General features: G+C 53.2%; 1 protein-coding gene and 1 long non-coding RNA gene across 8 annotated transcripts in view; both read right to left on the bottom strand.

Moving 5' to 3' along the window:
* Positions 1 to 1,157: 1,157 nt before the first annotated feature.
* The window catches only part of LOC120400640 (maestro heat-like repeat family member 5), a 61,165-nt gene continuing 42,073 nt past the window's right edge, over positions 1,158 to 20,249 (bottom strand). Inside the window, exons 1-11 of one of the 7 annotated variants that reach the window (XM_039529482.1) lie at positions 12,274 to 12,403; positions 11,328 to 11,436; positions 11,022 to 11,117; positions 10,453 to 10,557; positions 9,870 to 10,005; positions 6,281 to 6,433; positions 5,301 to 5,425; positions 4,774 to 4,887; positions 3,628 to 3,722; positions 2,496 to 2,567; positions 1,158 to 2,062 (exon numbers count right to left, since the gene is read on the bottom strand). In XM_039529482.1, coding sequence (XP_039385416.1) covers positions 5,361 to 5,425; positions 6,281 to 6,433; positions 9,870 to 10,005; positions 10,453 to 10,557; positions 11,022 to 11,117; positions 11,328 to 11,432 — 660 coding nt within the window. In that variant the 5' untranslated portion in view covers positions 11,433 to 11,436; positions 12,274 to 12,403 and the 3' untranslated portion in view covers positions 1,158 to 2,062; positions 2,496 to 2,567; positions 3,628 to 3,722; positions 4,774 to 4,887; positions 5,301 to 5,360. Of the gene's footprint in view, positions 2,063 to 2,495; positions 2,568 to 3,627; positions 3,723 to 4,773; positions 4,938 to 5,300; positions 5,426 to 6,280; positions 6,434 to 6,599; positions 6,682 to 6,933; positions 7,070 to 7,514; positions 7,620 to 8,128; positions 8,180 to 8,389; positions 8,499 to 9,302; positions 9,385 to 9,869; positions 10,006 to 10,452; positions 10,558 to 11,021; positions 11,118 to 11,327; positions 11,437 to 12,273; positions 12,404 to 13,261; positions 13,415 to 20,249 lie in introns of those variants that run through there. The other 6 variants (XM_039529485.1, XM_039529486.1, XM_039529487.1 and 3 more) reach the window with 6 other exon arrangements.
* LOC120400644 lies at positions 18,258 to 20,244 on the bottom strand. The gene is made up of 3 exons (XR_005595943.1): positions 20,220 to 20,244; positions 19,399 to 19,503; positions 18,258 to 18,939 (listed from the first exon to the last, which is right to left on the bottom strand). It is a non-coding gene; the product is annotated as an uncharacterized LOC120400644 (long non-coding RNA).

Raw genomic sequence — 20,249 nt, 5'->3', positions numbered from 1 at the left:
GGGTACCCCATAATCACAACCCCCTGCTCCTGCCAGTCCCTGCTCAGGCTCCCTGCCCAGGTGCCTGGATATCATGAGGGGCAGTGACCCAGCCAGGGGAGGGGCAGAGCTGACTTCTGGAGATGTCCATGTCCAACCAAGTCAGTGGGAGCTGTGTCCTTCCCCTCCTGCCCCCAGCAACACCTGAGTCTCAGGGTCTGCGGGAAAGCCAGGGGCTGGAGAGGACGTGAGGCACAGTCGTCTCTCCTGGGTGTGTGTGTGTGTGTGTGCGCGCGCAAAGTGGAGGGTATGCTTCTGGGTAGGGAGTGTGTGCTCTGTCAGCATGTGCGTGTCACTCTGTGCTCGTGGGTGAATTTGTCCGTGTGTGTGTCAGCTCTGGGGCTTTCTCACCAGCTGATCTTGTCACAGTCTGATCCCCAGGTGTGTCCTGTTGGACTAGGGGTGGCCTGGGCCCAGGGGGATCCGGGACAGGACGGGTTGGCTGATCCGAGAGGGATCTGCGGCAGGCCGGGCTGGCTGGTCCCAGGGGGATCCCATTCACCCCCTGCAGTGTCCCCTGGTGCTCACGGGCTCAGTGTTTGACACCACCACAGTCCTGGGGCAGGTCCAGATCTGGCCCTAATGGGGCTGCCCACAACCCCGTTAGCCTGGACCAGCCCCACCCCATCCCAGGCAGGGAGCAAGGCCCAGGGCCCGTCCAACTCTGCCCAGCCCCACTGGCTCCCCCAGTGTCGGTTGGTGGTTGGGCCGTTGCTGGATCCCACCCTGTGGTCTGGGGCAGGCTGCTCTCCCCAAGACATGTGGGGGGGAACCCTATACATCCAGGGGCAGTTTCACAACCCCAGGGCCCATGGGCTGATGCTGGAGAAACTGGCAGAGGGATGGGGCTGGAGGTGTGTGACTATAGGTGGGAACATTTTCCACCCAAGGTGCTTTCTTGCTGAGGGATGTGATGGGAAACGTCCCAGCAGAATGTGTCTTGGTGTAGAGCTGTGTGTCCTGGCAAGATAAGGGCACCTGCCAGGGGCTCCTCGCATCTCCCCATTCTCCCTCCAAGCTCCATTTGTGTCCCCCCTTCTACTTCAGAGTCCCCTTGAAAGCCCTAAAATGCCCCCAGCCCCCCAAACACACTGACTTATTCTGCATTGGCAGGAAAGTGTTTTATTGCAGGAGGCAGGAAACAAAACTCAGTGACAGCTTCCAGGTCCCGCCTCTAGGACAATCTTCTCCCAATGACATGTCCCTGATACCATGGATGTGGATGGGGGAGGAGGCGACAGAACTGTATGATGGGCACCCAGTGAGGTGGCCACTGGGCTCAGGCTGAGGGTGTCAGTGCCAGCTGGGGGGCTGGGTACCCAGATATTCACTCATGTGGAAGGGAACTGAGCACCCAGCACGGGAAATCCCCCCACAGGCCCCAAGCTGCCGGCCTGTGAGATGAGGGGAGACACTGAATGTCCCTGTGGAGATTTATGGCGGGCGCTGCCCAGGAGGGGCAGGGATGGGGCAGGAGAGCCCCAAGCAACAGGGGGCTGCCCAGGAGCAAAAGTGGGGAGCAGGGGAACCCCTGCTCCCAGACCATGGCCAGTGCCTGGGCTCTACAGGACTCTGTCAAAGCGCATGGGCCTTCCTTGTCCACAGGTCACGTGGATCCTGCTGGTCTGGGCTCTGCCTCAGTACATGCAACATCCCGGGCGGGAGCCAGGCACCATCTGGCAGGTTGTCATGGGGTAGACTGCATTACTGTCACAGTGGTGGCATCTATCACACATCACACCGTGGCCGCAGATGGCTCGGAGCTGGCTGGCGGGGGTGAGGATGAAGGTGTGGGTGGGTTTGCAGAAAGGGCTAGTCAGGTTCCAGTTTAGCATCAGGAGGTTGTAGCACCGATGGTCATTAGTGGCAGTGGTGTTGGGGAATCACCATGTTCTCTCACGAACCACTCACAGGTATCACGTGGTCTGAACTGGGCCAGGCCAGTGGCCAGCAGGATGAGGGTCAGGAAGAGCAAGGGGCAGGGTCCGCTTGGGGCCATGGCCGTATCTGTCACTGGATAGACCTGCAGTGGGGAGAGGCAGGAGATGGATGCAGACAGCACAGGATGGGGATCTGTCTCCTTCATGAAACCTCCTGAACTCAAATGCCTCCCCCTACCAGCCCATTCTACCCCTAAAGCCTCATTACCCCTACCGAGATTAGGGCTCCCATTGTGCCAGGTGCTGCACAGTTCCCGACTGAAATCAGGGTCCCGTTCTGTACAGACCCTGACCGAGATCAGGGCCCCATTGTGCCAGGCGCTGCCCAGACCCCGACCGAGATCAGACCCCATTCTTGCGGATGCTGCACTGACCCCGACTGAGATCAGGGCCCCATTGTGCTGGGTGCTGCACAGACCCCAACCGAGATCAGGACCCCTGTTGTATTGAAAGCAAAACGTATTCCAAGCTGATCTTAACACTTTTGGTGCCCTTACAAACTTAGATGCTTCTCACCCCAGGCTGGCTGGTTGCCCTTAAGCCAGGTTCTTCCCTTTCATCAGCGCTTCAGTCGCTTGGTGGTGGTGTCTGTAGATGGAGGGGGAAGAGACAGAGCATGGCTAACGTCTCTCCCTTTGATCATGTTCTTTCTTCCCTCTTGGCTTTGCCCCTCCCTTTGTTGGCTTTGTCCCCTGCCCCCCGGTTGCCCTTTTCTGTACCTTTTCCAGTTCCAATATACCTTTTTGAGATGTGGAGACCAGCTCCAGTATTCAAGAGGTGAGCATACCATGCATTTATAGAGAGGCGATATTGCATTTCTGTCTTCTTATCTATCCCTTTCCTAATGATTTCCCAATGTTTTGTTCGCTTTTTTGACTGCCGATGCACATTGAGTGGATGTTTTCAGAGAACTATCCACAATGACTCCAAGATCTCTTTCTTAAGTTGTAAGATCTAATTTAGACCCCATCATTTCAGACGTAGAGTTGGGATCATGTTTCTCAATGTGCATTACTTTGCATTTATCAACATTGAATGTCATCTGCCATTTTGTTGCCCAGTCACCCAGTTTGGTGAGATCCCTTTGCCACAATTTGCAGTCTCTTTTGGACTTTTGGGTTTAGCCCACGAAAGCTTACGCCCAAATAAATTTGTTAGTCTCTAAGGTGCCACAAGGACTCCACATTCTTCTTGCTGATACAGCTTAACATGGCTACCACTCTGAAACTTGAGTTCGTTTGTATCATCTGCAAATGTTGCCACCTCGCTGTTTACCCTTTTTCCAGATCACTTAGGAGTATGTTGAACAGTTCTGGTCCCAGTACAGACCCCTGGGGGAGCAAGTGCTCTTCTCTGAGGACCTTCTCCTGGACCTGACAGGGGTCGGATGCTCTCATTCCGCAAGCCTGCCTGGGGCCTTAGAGTTAGTACTCAAAAGGACCAGGCAGTGCCCTGTTGTCGAGCACCAGCGCCTTCCCTCTATCCCTGAAGGTGGAAGGGCCCCAACACTGCCCTGACCTGACTGCCCTGACCACGGATGGCTCTCAGGTAGCAGGACGCAACAGAAACGTGTATCATCCAGTCTCTCATTTCCAGGCCTCCCCAGGGCTAAGGTAAAAATCCTGCTGCCCCTGATCATTATGCTCACCTCCAAGATGTGCTGGAGATTGTCTGTGCTGCGGGTTGCTGTCAGCAAGCTCTTCAGCATGGCATCCATAGCTCTGGGCAGGCCTTCTTCAGAGCCTGTCAGCGGAGGGAGACCATAGGTCAGGGTTATGGAACCTGGGGCTGCACCTGCCAGGATGACAGCTGGCTCTGCAGTCATTGCCCAGAGCCGTTCTCTGCAGAGGGCCTGGTGCACAGCAGGTTGGGAAGAGCCAAGCTGCTACGGATGGGACCTGGGCTTCCTGGCAGAGTCCAGGAACCAAAGCACAGCATCTGCAAGGAAGGGATTCCCCACACAGGGCCCTGAACCCAATAGCTAGGTCTGCTCCTTTCTCTTTGCTGCTGTTTTCCCTGGGCACTTCCTAACTCTCTTCTCAACTTCCTTCTAGGCTTTCCTTACTCTTCTGAACTTCCTACCTCGTTCTCATGCCCATTGATACCCCAGCTGGGCTCTATCATCACGGAAGTCTGACTCTTTACAGGAAGGTACATAGTGCCTCTCAGTTAAAGCTCATTCTGTAATCACCATGGCTAAGCTCCAGGCTCTACAGCCCAGGAGAAAGCACCTTGTTACAGGCCTGCTCTGCCCACTCCTACTGTTACTGGGCTGGGGTCGTTGCTCCCCATTTCAGACTTGGTTTCCAGAGGGGCTGAGTACACACAGGCCCCAGGGCCTGGAACTGGAGAGTGCTTGTTCTAGTGACTCTGACATTCAGGCCCTTCATTATTCAGAGGCTGACAGGTGTGGTCAGGGGATTGGAGAAACCCCACTGCTGAGTGGAAGGAGGTCAAAGAGTTGGGATTCTGGGAGCTGAAAGGTTCGTTTGCCCTGCTGTGTGGGAAGTGGAACTGGAGACCCGAGACGCCATGTGAATGAGACTACCTGATGCTCTCTTCATGCCCGAGGGGCTGGAGCCTCCGACTGGAAATGCTCATAGGAGTCCATGTTCGAGGACGTCTCTGGGGAGCCCCTTCCTAGGAACAAAACCAGGGTGGAACAATGATGGAGACAGCTCTGTCCCAGAGCTGGGAGCCAGGGACAGGGGAAGCCCTCAGCCAGGCTATGTATTGCGGATCCCATTTCTCCCCCGAAGAGACCTACATGCCCCAAGGAGAAAATGGCTCTTACCTCCATGAGGGAGTGGGGTCTTCCATCGAAGCCTCTCTGAGACCCAGCACTGCTTGCTTTGATGAGATGAGGTGATGTGTCCCCACTGCTCCCGGAGGTGGCAGATCCAAGGGCCTGGAAGACAGCCAGGAAGGGGGTTCCTATTCATTTCACACCAAGAGACCCTATAGAAGGGCCACGGGAACTGTAAAGGGCAGGAGATGAAGCTAACCCTGAGCTTCTGTCCCAGCACCACCTCCTCAAAAGTAGAGCTTTCCGAGATTCAGTGGGGCTAGGGGGTGTAGCCTGAGACAACCATACAGGTCAGGGAGAGATCTGCTTGGGAACAGGGGGGATGGGATGCGGTAGAGTGAGAAAAGGGGGGAAGGGAATGGGTGTGAGGGAAAGTGCTCCTGCCCCAGATAAAGGAATTTAGGGGGCGGAGGGAAGGACCCTGCTCCACAGAGAGGGGAGAGAGTTTTAGTCAGTGCCAGGGGCTCCATTTCCCCTTCCACTAGCTCCCCATTTACAGTGAGCCAGAGCAGTACCTGCAGCAGGGAGCGGGTGGGAGTTGCTGGTGGCCTCAGAGGCACAGACCCTGCAGTGCCTCAGGCACCTGACGCAAGTGCCGGATGATGCGGAGCTGGCGCATCACTTTGCCCGTGACGTCCTCCTGTTGCAAGGGAATGAGAACCTCTCAGAGACTCAAATGCCACGGGGTATCAGGGGCAATTAAGGGCACCTGGAACCAGCAGCATTTTCACCCAGCACCTGCCCACCTCTGAGGGATGGATTCACCTCCTGACCCCCAGAATGGAGTCTTCTTGTCCTTTCTAGTAAACTTCAGTGCCAACCCCCCTCCTTGTAGGGGGAGCTCCTACCACCTCCCCCTCAGTACCCTTTACAGCTGTTCCATCTCCAAACCACAGCTCAAGTTCTCAGAACCCTCTCCTCCACCCCCACCCAGCTTTGGGCAGGGAGGGGGCTATAGCAGGGGGGGCAGGAGGGATTCTGGCAGCAGTGAAGTGATTTGCAGGCAGGTTGACATCTTGCCCGAACACATCCCAGACACTAATTCTGAAGCTACAGGATGGCAGCCCTGGGGAATGGGGCAGATCAGCAGCCCCTGCTGACTGAATCCTCCCCTTCTCTCTAGGTGGTGGCTTGGTTGACACTGACACTAGGCCACTGGGGGAACTGGCTGAGGCCCTGGGGGACAGGAGAGGTTCACAGAGGGCACTTAGGGGACTCGGCTGCTCTTCCCAAGAGTGAAAGCACCGTGCCTTAGTCCGTGATGAGGTAATGCTTGTCATTAATTAGCCTTGCTAAAGAGCTGTGTTAGAGCTGCTCTAGCGACAAGCTGGTTCCCTCCTGCTCATGGAGGTGAATTCATCTCCCTTCCCAGTAGCACCTGCTCTCACTCTCATTCCCCACCAGGCTCCTTTGCTGCCAGGACAGCGAATGGCGATAGGATGGGAATGAGGCCTGCGCCCCGCCCCAATCTCCTGAGTCTAATGCAGCTGCTAACCTTGTCCACCAGCAGTTGCTGGGATTCCCACAGGAGGGAGTAGGCAAGGGGCAGCCCAGCCTGGTTGACACGCAGCTGTGGGTCGTGGATGGCCAGCACTGCTGTCCGGAGGAAGAATCCTCTCTGCCCCTCCCAGAAGAACTTTCCGAAGACCTAAAACCAACAGGATGTGAGGCATTAGCAGATTGCCCAGAGCCAAGTTCCAAATCCTGGGGCTAGAACGCCGTCTCCATCTAGTGACCACGGGAGGCAGCACTGCAGGGGACCCAGCCACCTCCCACTCCCTGAGCTGTCTCATGCCCTGGCAGAAGGTCCTTACCTCCCGCACCCTGGCTGTCTTCCTGTAGCCCAGGAGCCTGCTGTCCGAGCACCACAGGTCTTTGGTCTCACGGATGGTCAGCCTGGGGAAAGAGAGACACACGCATTTGCCATTCTGGTTGCAGTGCTTGTGTCCTTCCAATCCCATTGGCGGCTGCACAGTGGGCAGAGTCCTCACTGTGTGCCTGGACCAACACAATGGCAGGGGAGGAATGTAGAACAGAGAAAGAGACAGACAGAGACTCATCCTCCAGCCGGGGTCAGTCTGAGAGAAATTGGCTGGGGTCCCAGTTTCACTCTTCTATCGGGTGCCATTTCCCAGCTGGGTTCCTTACCCGTCTGGTGCAACAGCAGCTGGTACAGTCGGTAAACCCCCTCCCTGGCCTGCCGGCTGAGGTCCTTGCCTGGGTCAATGATGGACAGAGCCAGCTCTGCCACATGGTGATCCAGCCTGGGCAATTCTGCTGAGCTCTAATGGAAGGGAGAGGGAGAGTGGACTCCATCAGCATTTTCCTGTCAGCTCCCAGTCCCCCCGGGCCAGGACTCTCTTTTCCCCTCACCCGCTCTGCGGGAGATGCTAGAGGATACAAGCTAGAGCTAGAGCCTTAATTTCCTCTGCCCCCAAGGGAGTCTGGAGAACAGGAATGTGGGCAGGGCCCTCCATGAGGACTTGCTTCCCCAGCTGTTTCAGGATGACAGGAAGGCATGAACCTGGAGCATGGTCCCCTTAAAAACCCAGTCACCACTTAACCAGGACACGAAGAACTTGTCTCAAGCCAAACTCATTCTCTGCTCTGCCTCCCCAAGAGGAACACTCCTAACCCACAGCCCCTGCAGCAGCAGATCCTCCAGCCAGTTGGAGACAGCCAGCCCGCCTACGCCTGGACTCAGGAAGCTGGGGTCAGGGGTCACTTACGTCAAACTCAGGGAAAGTGATGGTGAATCTGAGCAGGGCCGTGCTGCTCCTAATGGCCTTGGCTCTCTTCTGTGACACGCTGGACACGATCCAGTAGTTAATGTGCTGTGAGGAAAGGAGACAGCTCAGGATCAATGGGCAGGTGCACGTGTTGTGCAAATGACACCCACCCCTCCCAAATCTCCAGGGGGCTGAGACATTGTGCGCAGAGTGGAATATCTGATTCATTCATTGCAGAGCTTTAGAAGGGAATTGTTGCCCTCAGGATGATGCTTGCATTCTGCAAGTCACAACCTCTCATTGTCTCTCTAGATTGGAACAGTGTTCGGTGTCGGGGCTGGTGCCATCCTCCTTGAACTCCTGATTCCTGAACAGCTCACCAGGAAGGAGACAGACCCCTCACCCCTCCAAGCTCCTTCCTCTGTCCTTCAAGGAGAAGGGCCTGACAGTGTATTGTACTGACTGCCATGACCGAGGACGGGCCACTGGGGACCCAGCTAAGAGGACAGACTGGAAAATGGAGCTAAGACTTAAGGTAAAATTGCCCCCACCCCTCTCATCAGGCTCACATCCAAGATGTAGTGGAGCCTGTGGGTGTTTGGGGACTCTGCCAGCAGGTTCCCCAGCATGGCATCCAGGGGGTCTGGCAAGACCCTATGCAGATCCTGAGAAGCAAGAGAGAGCCATGGGTCAGAGTTAGGGAAAGTGGGGCTACACCTGCCACAGGATGGGAAGACGGGTCTCTGGGAAGCACTAGTGAGACCCCCAAACACATATCTCCGCCTCTCTCATTCACATCCCCCTGCAGGCAATTAGCAAGGATTCATGGCAGGATGACAGCTGGCTATTCAATCCATGACTTTAGCATGATCTACCTGGACTTCTTGGGTGGTGTCCTTCTGCGTGCCCAGGGTGAAGACAGCATGCAGGGCAGCTCGAAGGAGGTGGGTCTCTACCTCTGGCTCAAGGGCAGGTGTCATAGTGCTGGCAAGAGAGAAGAGCAGGTCAAAATCCCAGGTGGGGAACAAAATTCGACCACCTTAAACTAGTGTTTTCCATGCCTAGAATTCAGCTGGCACCAGATGCAGCAGACTGAGCAGGTTCCAAACTTCTCGGAGGCTCTTACCTTCTAAACAGGGACGTCTCTTTTCTAGTAAAATCAGTAAAAGGAAAGGAGAAAACTCAAAAGAGGTTCCTCCTTGCCCTCACCTACATGAATCCTAATACTCTCTACGTCCTCAAAGAGAGACCTTGAGAAGGAGACTTGCTGAAGCAAAGCCACAGGGCTCTCCGAGCTTTCCCTAGCTCTGTGCCCCTGTCCTGCCTGCCTCATGTCAGCATCTCTCTGTGAGGTCACCACCACCACCCAACCACCTTTGACCAATAGGCTGAGGTCCTGCAAAAGGCCTTTGTGATGTCACTGCCACACCCACCCCTCCCCTAAAGTGCTAATGCCCTGCCGCTGGCCAGACACTTTCAGGGTTTGAGCTCCTCCCTCTGGATCACCCCACTCAATGACTGTTCACTCTAGGAAGCAAGCCGGCTAGACAATAAAACATCACAGGCTGCTCCCAATGCTACACTCACTTTTTCCAAAATTAGTAGACTTTATGGCCAGAAGAGACCTTCAGAGCATCTATTCTAACCCCCTGCATATCACAGGCTTCCTGTATAGCACAATAGCTACTTTTGGAATCTCCATCTAGTGACCATGGGAGGCAGCACTGCAAGGGACCCATCCACCTCCCACTCCCTGAGTTGTCTCATGCCCTGGCAGAAGGTCCTTACCTCCCGCACCCTGGCTGTCTTCCTGTAGCCCAGAAGCCTGCTGTCCGAGCACCACAGGTCTTTGGCCTCACGGATGGTCAGCCTGGGGAAAGAGAGACACACACGCATTTGCCATTCTGGTTGCAGTGCTTGTGTCCTTCCAATCCCATTGGCGGCTGCACAGTGGGCAGAGTCCTCACCAGGGGCGGCTCTACAAATTTGGCCGCCCCAAGCAATCATGCCCGGGAGGCGCCCCCGAGCCGCGGGAGCAGCGGACCTGCCGCGGGCATGAATGCGGAGGGTCCGCTGGTCGCTGCTCAGCTGGACCTTCCGCAGCAGGTCCAGCCATGACTGCGGCAGGTCTGCCGCCCAGCCTGCCGCCCCTGGGAAAGGGAGGCGGGTGCTTGCCCGCTGGGCTCTGTGGTCCTCGCTGTGTGCCTGGCCCAACACAATGGCAGGGGAGGGGTGTAGAACAGAGAAAGAGACAGACAGAGACTCATCCTCCAGCCGGGGTCAGTCTGAGAGAAATTGGCTGGGGTCCCAGTCTCACTCTTCTATCGGGTGCCATTTCCCAGCTGGGTTCCTTACCCGTCTGGTGCAACAGCAGCTGGTAGAGTCGGTAAACCCCCTCCCTGGCCTGCCGGCTGAGGTCCTTGCCTGGGTCAATGATGAACAGAGCCAGCTGTGCCACATGGTGACCCAGCCTGGGCAATTCTGCTGAGCTCCCATGGAAGGGAGAGGGAGAGGGGACTCCATCAGCATTTTCCTGTCAGCTCCCAGTCCCCCCTGGGCCAGGACTCTCTTTTTCCCCTCACCCGCTCTGCGGGAGATGCTAGAGGATACAAGCTAGAGCTAGAGCCTTAATTTCCTCTGCCCCCAAGGGAGTCTGGAGAACAGGAATGTGGGCAGGGCCCTCCATGAGGACTTGCTTCCCCAGCTGTTTCAGGATGACAGGAAGGCATGAACCTGGAGCATGGTCCCCTTAAAAGCCCAGTCACCACTTAACCAGGACACGAAGAACTTGTCTCAAGCCAAACTCATTCTCTGCTCTGCCTCCCCAAGAGGAACACTCCTAACCCACAGCCCCTGCAGCAGCAGATCCTACAGCCAGTTGGAGACAGCCAGCCCGCCTACGCCTGGACTCAGGAAGCTGGGGTCAGGGGTCACTTACGTCAAACTCAGGGAAAGTGATGGTGAATCTGAGCAGGGCCATGCTGCTCCTAATGGCCCTGGCGCTCTTCTGCGACACCCTGGACACGATCCAGTAGTTAACGTGCTGTGAGGAAAGGAGACAGCTCAGGACCAATGGGCAGGTGCACGTGTTGTGCAAATGACACCCACCCCTCCCAAATCTCCAGGGGGCTGAGACATTGTGCGCAGAGTGGAATATCTGATTCATTCATTGCAGAGCTTTAGAAGGGAATTGTTGCCCTCAGGATGATGCTTGCATTCTGCAAGTCACAACCTCTCATTGTCTCTCTAGATTGGAACAGTGTTCGGTGTCGGGGCTGGTGCCATCCTCCTTGAACTCCTGATTCCTGAACAGCTCACCAGGAAGGAGACAGACCCCTCACCCCTCCAAGCTCCTTCCTCTGTCCTTCAAGGAGAAGGGCCTGACAGTGTATTGTACTGACTGCCCTGACCGAGGACGGGCCACTGGGGACCCAGCTAGGAGGACAGACTGGAAAATGGAGCTAAGCCTTAATGTAAAATTGCCCCCACTCCTCTCATCGGGCTCACCTCCAAGATGTAGTGGAGCCTGTCGGTGCCTGGGGACTCTGCCAGCAGGTTCCCTGGCATGGCATCCAGGAGGTCTGGCAAGACCCTATGCAGATCCTGAAAAGCAAGAGAGAGCCATGGGTCAGAGTTAGGGAAAGTGGGGCTACACCTGCCACAGGATGGGAGGAGGGGTCTCTGGGAAGCACTAGTGAGACCCCCAAACACATATCTCCGCCTCTCTCATTCACATCCCCCTGCAGGCAATTAGCAAGGATTCATGGCAGGATGACAGCTGGCTCTTCAATCCATGACTTTAGCATGATCTACCTGGACTTCTTGGGTGGTGTCCTTCTGCGTGCCCAGGGTGAAGACGGCATGCAGGGCAGCTCGAAGGAGGTGGGTCTCTACCTCTGGCTCAAGGGCAGGTGTCATAGTGCTGGCAAGAGAGAAGAGCAGGTCAAAATCCCAGGTGGGGAACAAAATTCGACCACCTTAAACTAGTGTTTTCCATGCCTAGAATTCAGCTGGCACCAGATGCAGCAGACTGAGCAGGTTCCAAACCTCTCGGAGGCTCTGACCTTCTAAACAGGGACGTCTCTTTTCTAGTAAAATCAGTAAAAGGAAAGGAGAAAACTCAAAAGAGGTTCCTCCTCGCCCTCACCTACATGAACCCTAATACTCTCTACGTCCTCAAAGAGAGACCTCGAGAAGGAGACTTGCTGAAGCAAAGTCACAGGGCTCTCCGAGCTTTCCCTAGCTCTGTGCCCCTGTCCTGCCTGCCTCATGTCAGCATATCTCTGTGAGGTCACCACCACCACCCCACCACCTTTGACCAATAGGCTGAGGTCCTGCAAAAGGCCTTTGTGATGTCACTGCCACACTCACCCCTCCCCTAAAGTGCTAATGCCCTGCCGCTGGCCAGACACTTTCAGGGTTTGAGCTCCTCCCTCTGGATCACCCCACTCAATGACTGTTCACTCTAGGAAGCAAGCCGGCTAGACAGTAAAACATCACAGGCTGCTCCCAGTGCTACACTCACTTTTTTTTATGGCCAGAAGAGACCTTCAGAGCATCTATTCTAACCCCCTGCATATCACAGGCTTCCTGTATAGCACAACAGCTACTTTTGGGGCAAACACATTCCACAAAGGCATCTAGTCTTCATTAAATGACATCAAGAGATGGAGAATCCACCACTTTCCCTTTTAGTCAGTGCCAGGGGCTCCATTTCCCCTTCCACTAGCTCCCCATTTACAGTGAGCCAGAGCAGTACCTGCAACAGGGAGCGGGCTGGAGTTGCTGGTGGCCTCAGAGGCACAGACCCTGCAGTGCCTCAGGCACCCGACGCAAGTGCCAGATGATGCGGAGATGGCGCATCACTTTGCTCATGACGTCCTCCTGCTGCAAGGGAAAGAGAACCTCTCAGAGACTCAAACGCCCTGAGGAATATGGGGCAATTAAGGGCACCTGGAACCAGCAGCATTTCCACCCAGCACCTGCCCACCTCGGAGGGATGGATTCACCTCCTGAACCCCAGAATGGAGTCTTCTTTTCCTTTCTGGTAACCTTCAGGGCCAACCCTCCTCCTTGTAGGGGGAGCTCCTGCCACCTCCTCATCAGTGCCCTTGACAGCTGTTCCACCTCCAAACCACAGCTCAAGTTCCCAGACCCCTCCCCTCCACCTCCACCCAGCTTGGTTAGGGAGGGGGCTCTAGCGGGAGGTCAGCAGGAGGGATTCTGGCAGCAGTGAAGTGGGCTGCGGGCAGGTTGAGATCTTGCCCCGACTCATCCCACACACTAATGCTGAAGCCACAGGATGGCAGCCCTGGGGAATGGGGCAGATCAGCAGCCTCTGCTGACTGAATCCTCCCCTTCTCTCTAGGTGGTGGCTTGGTTGACACCAACACTAGGCCACTGGGGACCTGGCTGAGGCCCTGGGGGACAGGAGAGGCTCGCAGAGGGCACTTAGGGAACTCGGCTGCTCTTCCCAAGAGCGAAAGCACTGTGCCCTGAGAACATAAGTCCGTGATGAGGTAATGCTTGTAATTAATTAGCCTTGCTAAAGAGCTGTGTTGGAGCTGCTCTAGGGACAAGCTGGTTCCCTCCTGCTCATGGAGGTGAATTCATCTCCCTTCCCAGTAGCACCTGCTCTCACCCTCATTCCCCAGCAGGCTCCTTGCTGCCAGGCCAGCGAATGGCGATAGGATGGCAATCAGGCCTGCGCCCCACCCCAATCTCCTGAGTCTAATCCAGCTGCTTACCTTGTCCGCCAGCAGCTTCTGGGCTTCCCCCAGGAGGGAGTAGGCGAGAAGCAGCTCAGCCTGGCTGACACGTAGCAGGGGGTCGTGGATGGCCAGCACTGCCGTCCGAAGGAAGAATCTTCTCTGCCCCTCCGAGAAGAATTTTCCAAAGACCTAAAACCAACAGGATGTGAGGCATTAGTAGATTGCCCAGAGCCAAGCTCCAAATCCTGGGGCTAGAACGGAATCTCCACCTACTGACCACAGGAGGCAGCCACTGCAGGGGACCCAGCCACCCCCACTCCCTGAGCTGTCTCATGTCCTGGCAGAATGTCCAGGTAGCCCAGGAACCTGCTGTCCCAGCACCACAGGTCTTCGGCCTCACGGATGGTCAGCCCCAGGAAACAGAGACACACATGCATTTGCCATTCTGGTTGCAGTGTTTGTGTCCTTCCAATCCAATTGCAGCCGGGGTCAGTCTGAGAGAAATTGGCTGAGGTCCCAGTCTCACTCTTCTATCGGGTGCCACTTCCCAGCTGGGTTCCTTACACGTCTGGTGCAGCAGCAGCTGGTAGAGTCGGTAAACCCCCTCCCTGGCCTGCCGGCTGATGTCCTTGCCTGGATCACTGATGCACAGAGCCAGCTGTGACACAAGGTGACCCAGCCTGGGGAATTCTAGATTCATAGATTCATAGACTTAAGGTCAGAAGGGACCATTATGGTCATCTAGTCTGACCTCCTGCACAATGCAGGCCACAGAATCTCAGTCACCCACTCCTGGAACAAACCCGTAACCTATGTCTGAGTTACTGAAGTCCTCAAATCGTGGTTTGAAGACCTCAAGGTGCAGAGAATGCTCCAGCAAGTGACCCGTGCCCCATGCTGCAGAGGAAGGCAAAAAACCTCCTGGGCATCTGCCAATCTGCCCTGGGGGAAAATTCCTTCCCGACCCCAAATATGGCGATCAGTTCAACCCTGAGCATGTGGGCAAGACTCACCAGCCAGCACCCAGGAAAGAATTCTCTATAGTAACTCAGATCCCACCCCATCTAACATCCCATCACAGACCATTGGGCATATTTACCTGCTAATAATCAAAGATCAATTAACTGCCAAAATTAGGCTATCCCATCATACTATCCCCTCCATAAACTTATCAAGCTTAGTCTTGAAGCCAGATATGTCTTTTGCCCCTACTGCTCCCCTGAGAAGGCTGTTCCAGAACTTCACTCCTCTGATGGTTAGAAACTTTCGTCTAATTTCCAGTCTAAACTTCCTAATGTCCAGTTTATATCCATTTGTTCTTGTGTCCACATTGGTACTAAGCTTAAATAATTCCTCTCCCTCCCTGATATTTATCCCTCTGATACATTTATAAAGAGAAATCATATCTCCCCTCAGCCTTCTTTTGGTTAGACTAAACAAGCCAAGCTCTTTCAGTCTCCTTTCATAAGACAGGTTTTCCATTCCTCGGATCATCCTAGTAGCCCTTCTCTGTACCTGTTCCAGTTTGAATTCATCCTTCTTAAACATGGGAGACCAGAACTGCACACAGTATTCCAGATGAGGTCTCACCAGTGCCTTGTATAACGGTACTAACACCTCCTAATCTCTACTGGAAATACCTCGCCTGATGCATCCTAAAACTGCATTAGCTTTTTTAACGGCCATATCACATTGGTGGCTCATAGTCATCCTTTGATCAACCAATACTCCAAGGTCCTTCTCCTCCTCTATTACTTCCAACTGATGTGTCCCCAATTTATAGCCAAAATTCTTGTTATTAATCCCTAAATGCATGACTTTGCACTTTTCACTATTAAATTTCATCCTATTGCTATTACTCCAGTTTACAAGGTCATCCAGATCTTCCTGTATGATATCCCAGTCCTTCTCTGTATTGGAAATGCCTCCCACCTTTGTGTAATTCGCAAACTTTATTAGCACATTCCCACCTTTTGTGCCAATGTCAATAATAAAAAGATTAAATAAGGTTGGTCCCCAAACCGATCCCTGAAGAACTCCACTAGTAACCTCCTTCCCGCCTGACAGTTCACCTTTCAGTATGACCCGCTGTAGTCTCCCCTTTAATCAGTTCCTTATCCATCTTTCAATTTTCATATTGATCCCCATCTTTTCCAATTTAACTAATAATTCCCCATGTAGAACCATATCCAATGCCTTACTAAAATCAAGGTAAATTAGATCCACTGCATTTCCTTTGTCTAAAAAATCTGTTACCTTCTCAAAGAAGGGGATCAGGTTGGTTTGGCACGATCTACCTTTTGTAAAACCATGTTGTATTTTGTCCCAATTACCTCTGACCTCAATGCCCTTAACTACTTTCTCCTTCAAATTTTTTCCAAGACCTTGCATACTTCAGACGTCAAACTAACATGCCTATAGTTACTCGGATCACTTTTTTTCCTTTCTTAAAATAGGAACTATCTTGGCAATTCTCCAGTCATATGGTACAACCCCTGAGTTTACTGATTCATTAAAAATTCTTGCTAATGGGCTTGCAATTTCATGTGCCACTTCCTTTAATATTCTTGGATGAAGATTATCTGAGCCCTCCGATTTCGTCCCATTAAGCTGTTCGAGTTTGGCTTTTACCTCCGATGTGGTAATATTTACCTCCATAGCCTCATTCCCATTTGTCATCCTACCATTATCCCTAAGCTCCTCTTTAGCCTCATTAAAGACTGAGGAAAAGTATTTGTTTAGATATTGGGCCATGCCTAGATTATCCTTATCCTCCACTCCATCCTCAGTGTTTAGCGGTCCCACTTCTTCTTTCTTTGTTTTCTTCTTATTTATATGGCTATAGAACCTTTTACTATTGCTTTTAATTCCCTTTGCAAGGTCCAACTCTACATGGCTTTTGGCCTTTCTCACTTTATCCCTACATGTTCTGACCTCAATAAGGTAGCTTTCCTTGCTAATCCCTCCCATCTTCCATTCCTTCTAGGCTTTCTGCTTTTTCTTAAGCACCTCTCTGAGATGCTTGCTCATCCAGCTTGGTCTACAACTCCTGACTATGAATTTTTTCCCCTTTCTTGGGATGCAGGATTCTGATAGTTTCTGAAACTTTGACTTGACGTAATTCCAGGCCTTCTCCGCCTTTAGATCCACAAGTTCTTCAGTCTAATCCACTTCCCTAACTAATTTCCTTAATTCTTTAAAGTTAGCCCTTTTGAAATAAAAAACCTTAGTCCCAGATCTATTGTTGTTTATCCTTCCATCTAGTTTGAACTGAATTAGCTCCTGATCGCTCGAACCAAGGTTGTCCCCTACAACCATTTCTTCTATGAGGTCCTCACTACTCACCAAAACCAAATCTAAAATGGCATCCCATCTTGTTGGCTCTTCAACTACTTGGTGAAGGAATGCATCAGCTATCACATCCAGAAAAACCTGAGCCCTATTATTTTTACTAGAACTTGTTCTCCAGTCTATATCTGGAAGTTAAAGTCTCCCATGATCACACAATTCCCATTAGTGTTTACTTCAGTAGAAACATTAAAGAGGTCTCCATACATATCCAGATCAGATCCTGGCGGTCTGTAGCACACCCCAAGCACTATCTCAGGGGAGGCTCTAGTAGCTTTCTTTCCCAATGTGATTTTTGTCCAAACAGACTTTGTCTTATCCATTCCATCACTTCTTATTTCTTTACAGTTTACCTCATCATTGATATGCAATGCTACTCCACCACCTTTGCTTTATTTCTGTCTTTCCTAAACAGCACATAGCCTTCAATACCTGTACTCCAGTCATGACGACCATTCCACCATGTTTCTGTTATCCCTATAATATCCGGTTTCACTTCCTGAACCAGTAGCTCTAGTTCCTCCATTTTGTTACCTAGGCTCCTCGCATTAGTGTACAAACATCTTAGTTTTTGCTGTTTGGTTTCACTGACATTCTTTACCCAATTAGGCACAGACATTCTACCACCAGTATCACCTATTGGACTGGTGTCTACACTACCCTTCCTCCTTATGTCCATTCTCCTACCCATGGCTGTATCCTTTCTTACTTTGTTTTCTTCCCTCTCAAAGTTAAATTCCAGCATGGAGATTACCTGGACATCTCCCAACCATCTCTCCCAAATTCCTAGTTTAAAGCTCTCTTAATCAGTTGTGCCAGCCTCCATCCTAGAAGTCTATTTCCCTCCTTACTCAGGTGAAGTCCGTCCCGAGAGAACAGTCCTCTGTCCATGAATGCTTCCCAGTGGCCCTACATCCCAAAGCCCTCCTCATAGCACCACTGCCTGAGCCATCTGTTGATCATCATAATCTTGTCACATCTTTGTTGTCCTTCTCTAGGAACAGGCAGAATCCCACTGAAGATCACCTGAGCCTCAATTTCCTTAAATTCTTCCCCAGTCTGGCATAGTTTCCTTTGATACATTCCAGCGAGAATCTAGCCGTATCATTCATTCCCACATGAAGGACAATAAGAGATACTTTCCCGCTCCCCTTAGGATCCTTTTCAGCCTCAGGTCCATATCCCGTATCTTAGCACCTGGCAGACAGCAGAACTCTCCTGAGTTCTAATGGAAGGGAGAGGGAGAGGGGACTCCATCAGCATTTCCCTGTTAGCTCCCAGTCCCCCCTGGGTCAGGACTCTCTTTTCCCCCTCAACTGCTCTGCGGGGGATTCTAGAGGATAGAAGCTAGAGCTAGAGCCTTAATTTCCTCTGCCCCCAAGGGAGCCTGGAGAACAGGGATGCGGGCAGGGCCCTCCATGAGGACTTGCTTCCCCAGCTGTTTCATGATGACAGGAAGGCATGAACCTGGAGCATGGTCCCCTTAGAAGATCAATCACCACTTAACCAGGACAAGAAGAACTTGACTCAAGCCAAGCTCATTCCCTGCTCTGCCTCTGCTTCCCCAAGAGGAACACTCCTAATCCACAGCCCCTGCAGCAGCAGATCCTACAGCCAGTTGGAGACAGCCAGCCCGCCTACGCCTGGAATCAGGAAGCCAGGGTCAGAGTTCACTTACGTCAAACTCAGGGAGGGTGATGGTGAATCTGAGCAGGGCCGTGCTGCTCCTAATGGCAAAGAGCAGTCCAGCCTGGCTCACACGCAGCAGTGCGTCGTAGACGGCCATCACTGCCGTCCGGAGGAAGAATCCTCTCTGCCCCTCCAAGAAGAACTTTCCAAAGTCCTCAAATCAACAGGATGTGAGGCATTAACAGATTGCCCACAGCCAAGCTCCAAATCCTGGGGCTAGACCCAGCCACCCCCACTCCCTGAGCTGTCTCATGCACCACAGGTTTTCAGCCTCACGGATGGTCAGCCCTGGGAAAGAGAGACACACACGCATTTGCCATTCTGGTTGCAGTGCTTGTGTCCTTCCAATCCCATTGGTGGCTGCACAGTGGGCAGAGTCCTCACTGTGATCCTGGTCCATCACAATTGCAGGGGAGGGGTGTAGGAAAGAGAAAGAGACAGACAGAGACTCATCCTCCAGCTGGGGTCAGTCTGAGAGAAATTGGCTGGGGTCCCAGTCTCACTCTTCTATCAGGTGCCATTTCCCAGCTGGGTTCCTTACCTGTCTGGTGCAGCAGCAGCTGGTAGAGTCGGTAAACCCCCTCCCTGGCCTGCTGGCTGATGTCCTTGCCTGGGTCAATGATGAACAGAGCCAGCTGTACCACATGTTGACCCAGCCTGGGCAATTCTGCTGAGTTCTAATGGAAGGGAGAGGGAGAGGGGACTCCATCAGCATTTCCCTGTTAGCTCCCAGTCCCGCCTGGGTCAGGACTCTCTTTTTCCCCTCAACTGCTCTGCAGGAGATGCTAGAGGATACAAGCTAGAGCTAGAGCCTTAATTTCCTCTGCCCCCAAGGGAGCCTGGAGAACAGGGATGTGGGCAGGGCCCTCCATGAGGACTTGCTTCCCCAGCTGTTTCAGGATGACAGGAAGGACTGAACCTGGAGCATGGTCCCCTTAAAAGCCCAATCACCACTTAACCAGGACACGAAGAACTTGACTCAAGCCAAGCTCATTCCTTGCTCTGCCTCTGCCTCTGCCTCCCCAAGAGGAACACTCCTAACCCACAGCCCCTGCAGCAGCAGATCCTACAGCCAGTTGGAGACAGCCAGCCCGCCTACGCCTGGACTCAGGAAGCTGGGGTCAGAGGTCACTTACGTCAAACTCAGGGAAAGTGATGGTGAATCTGAGCAGGGCCATGCTGCTCCAAATGGCCCTGGCTCTCTCCTGCGACACCCTGGACACCATCCAGTAGTTAATGTGCTGTGGGGAAAGGAGACAGCTCAGGACCAATGGGCAGGTGCGCGTGTTGTGCAAATGACACCCAGCCCTCCCCAATCTCCAGGGGGCTGAGACATTGTGCACAGGCTGGAATATCTGATTCATTCATTGCAGAGCTTTAGAAGGGGATTGTTGCCCCCAGGGCGATGCTTGTATTCTGCAGGTCACAACCTCTCATTCTCTCTCTAGATTGGAACAGTGTTCGGTGTCGGGGCTGGTACCATCCTCCCTGAACTCCTGATTCCTGAACAGCTCACCAGGAAGGAGACAGACCCCTCATCCCTTCCTGGCTCTCAAGTCCTTGGTTGGGTGAAGGGACTGAGTGTGAGCACAATCCCCCCAGGAATCTCAGGGCCCATCGGAGAGAAGGGCTGATTCTCTGGGGTCCTTCTGTTTCTCTAGGAAGGAGCCTGGGACTCTTCTCAGAGGACCATCTTCTGCATCTCACAAGAGGGGTTCAGACTCTCACTTTCCAAGCCAGTCAGGGCCCTGTGCTTAGTGCGCAACAGAACCAGACAGAGCTCTGGCTTTAAGTCCCAGCTCCTTCCTCTCTCCTTCAAGGAGGAAGGGCCTGATACTGCATTGCACTGACTGCCCTGACCGAGGACAGGCCACTGGGGACCCAGCTAGGAGGACAGACTGGAAAATGGAGCTAAGCCTTAATGTAAAATTGCCCCCACTCCTCTCATCGGGCTCACCTCCAAGATGTAGTGGAGCCTGTCGGTGCC

The sequence above is a fragment of the Mauremys reevesii genome, linkage group 3 (assembly GCF_016161935.1).
Source record: "Mauremys reevesii isolate NIE-2019 linkage group 3, ASM1616193v1, whole genome shotgun sequence".
NCBI lineage: Eukaryota > Metazoa > Chordata > Testudines > Geoemydidae > Mauremys > Mauremys reevesii.
The sequence above is the reverse complement of the archived record's forward strand: the minus strand, read 5'-3'. Positions and strand labels throughout refer to the sequence as shown.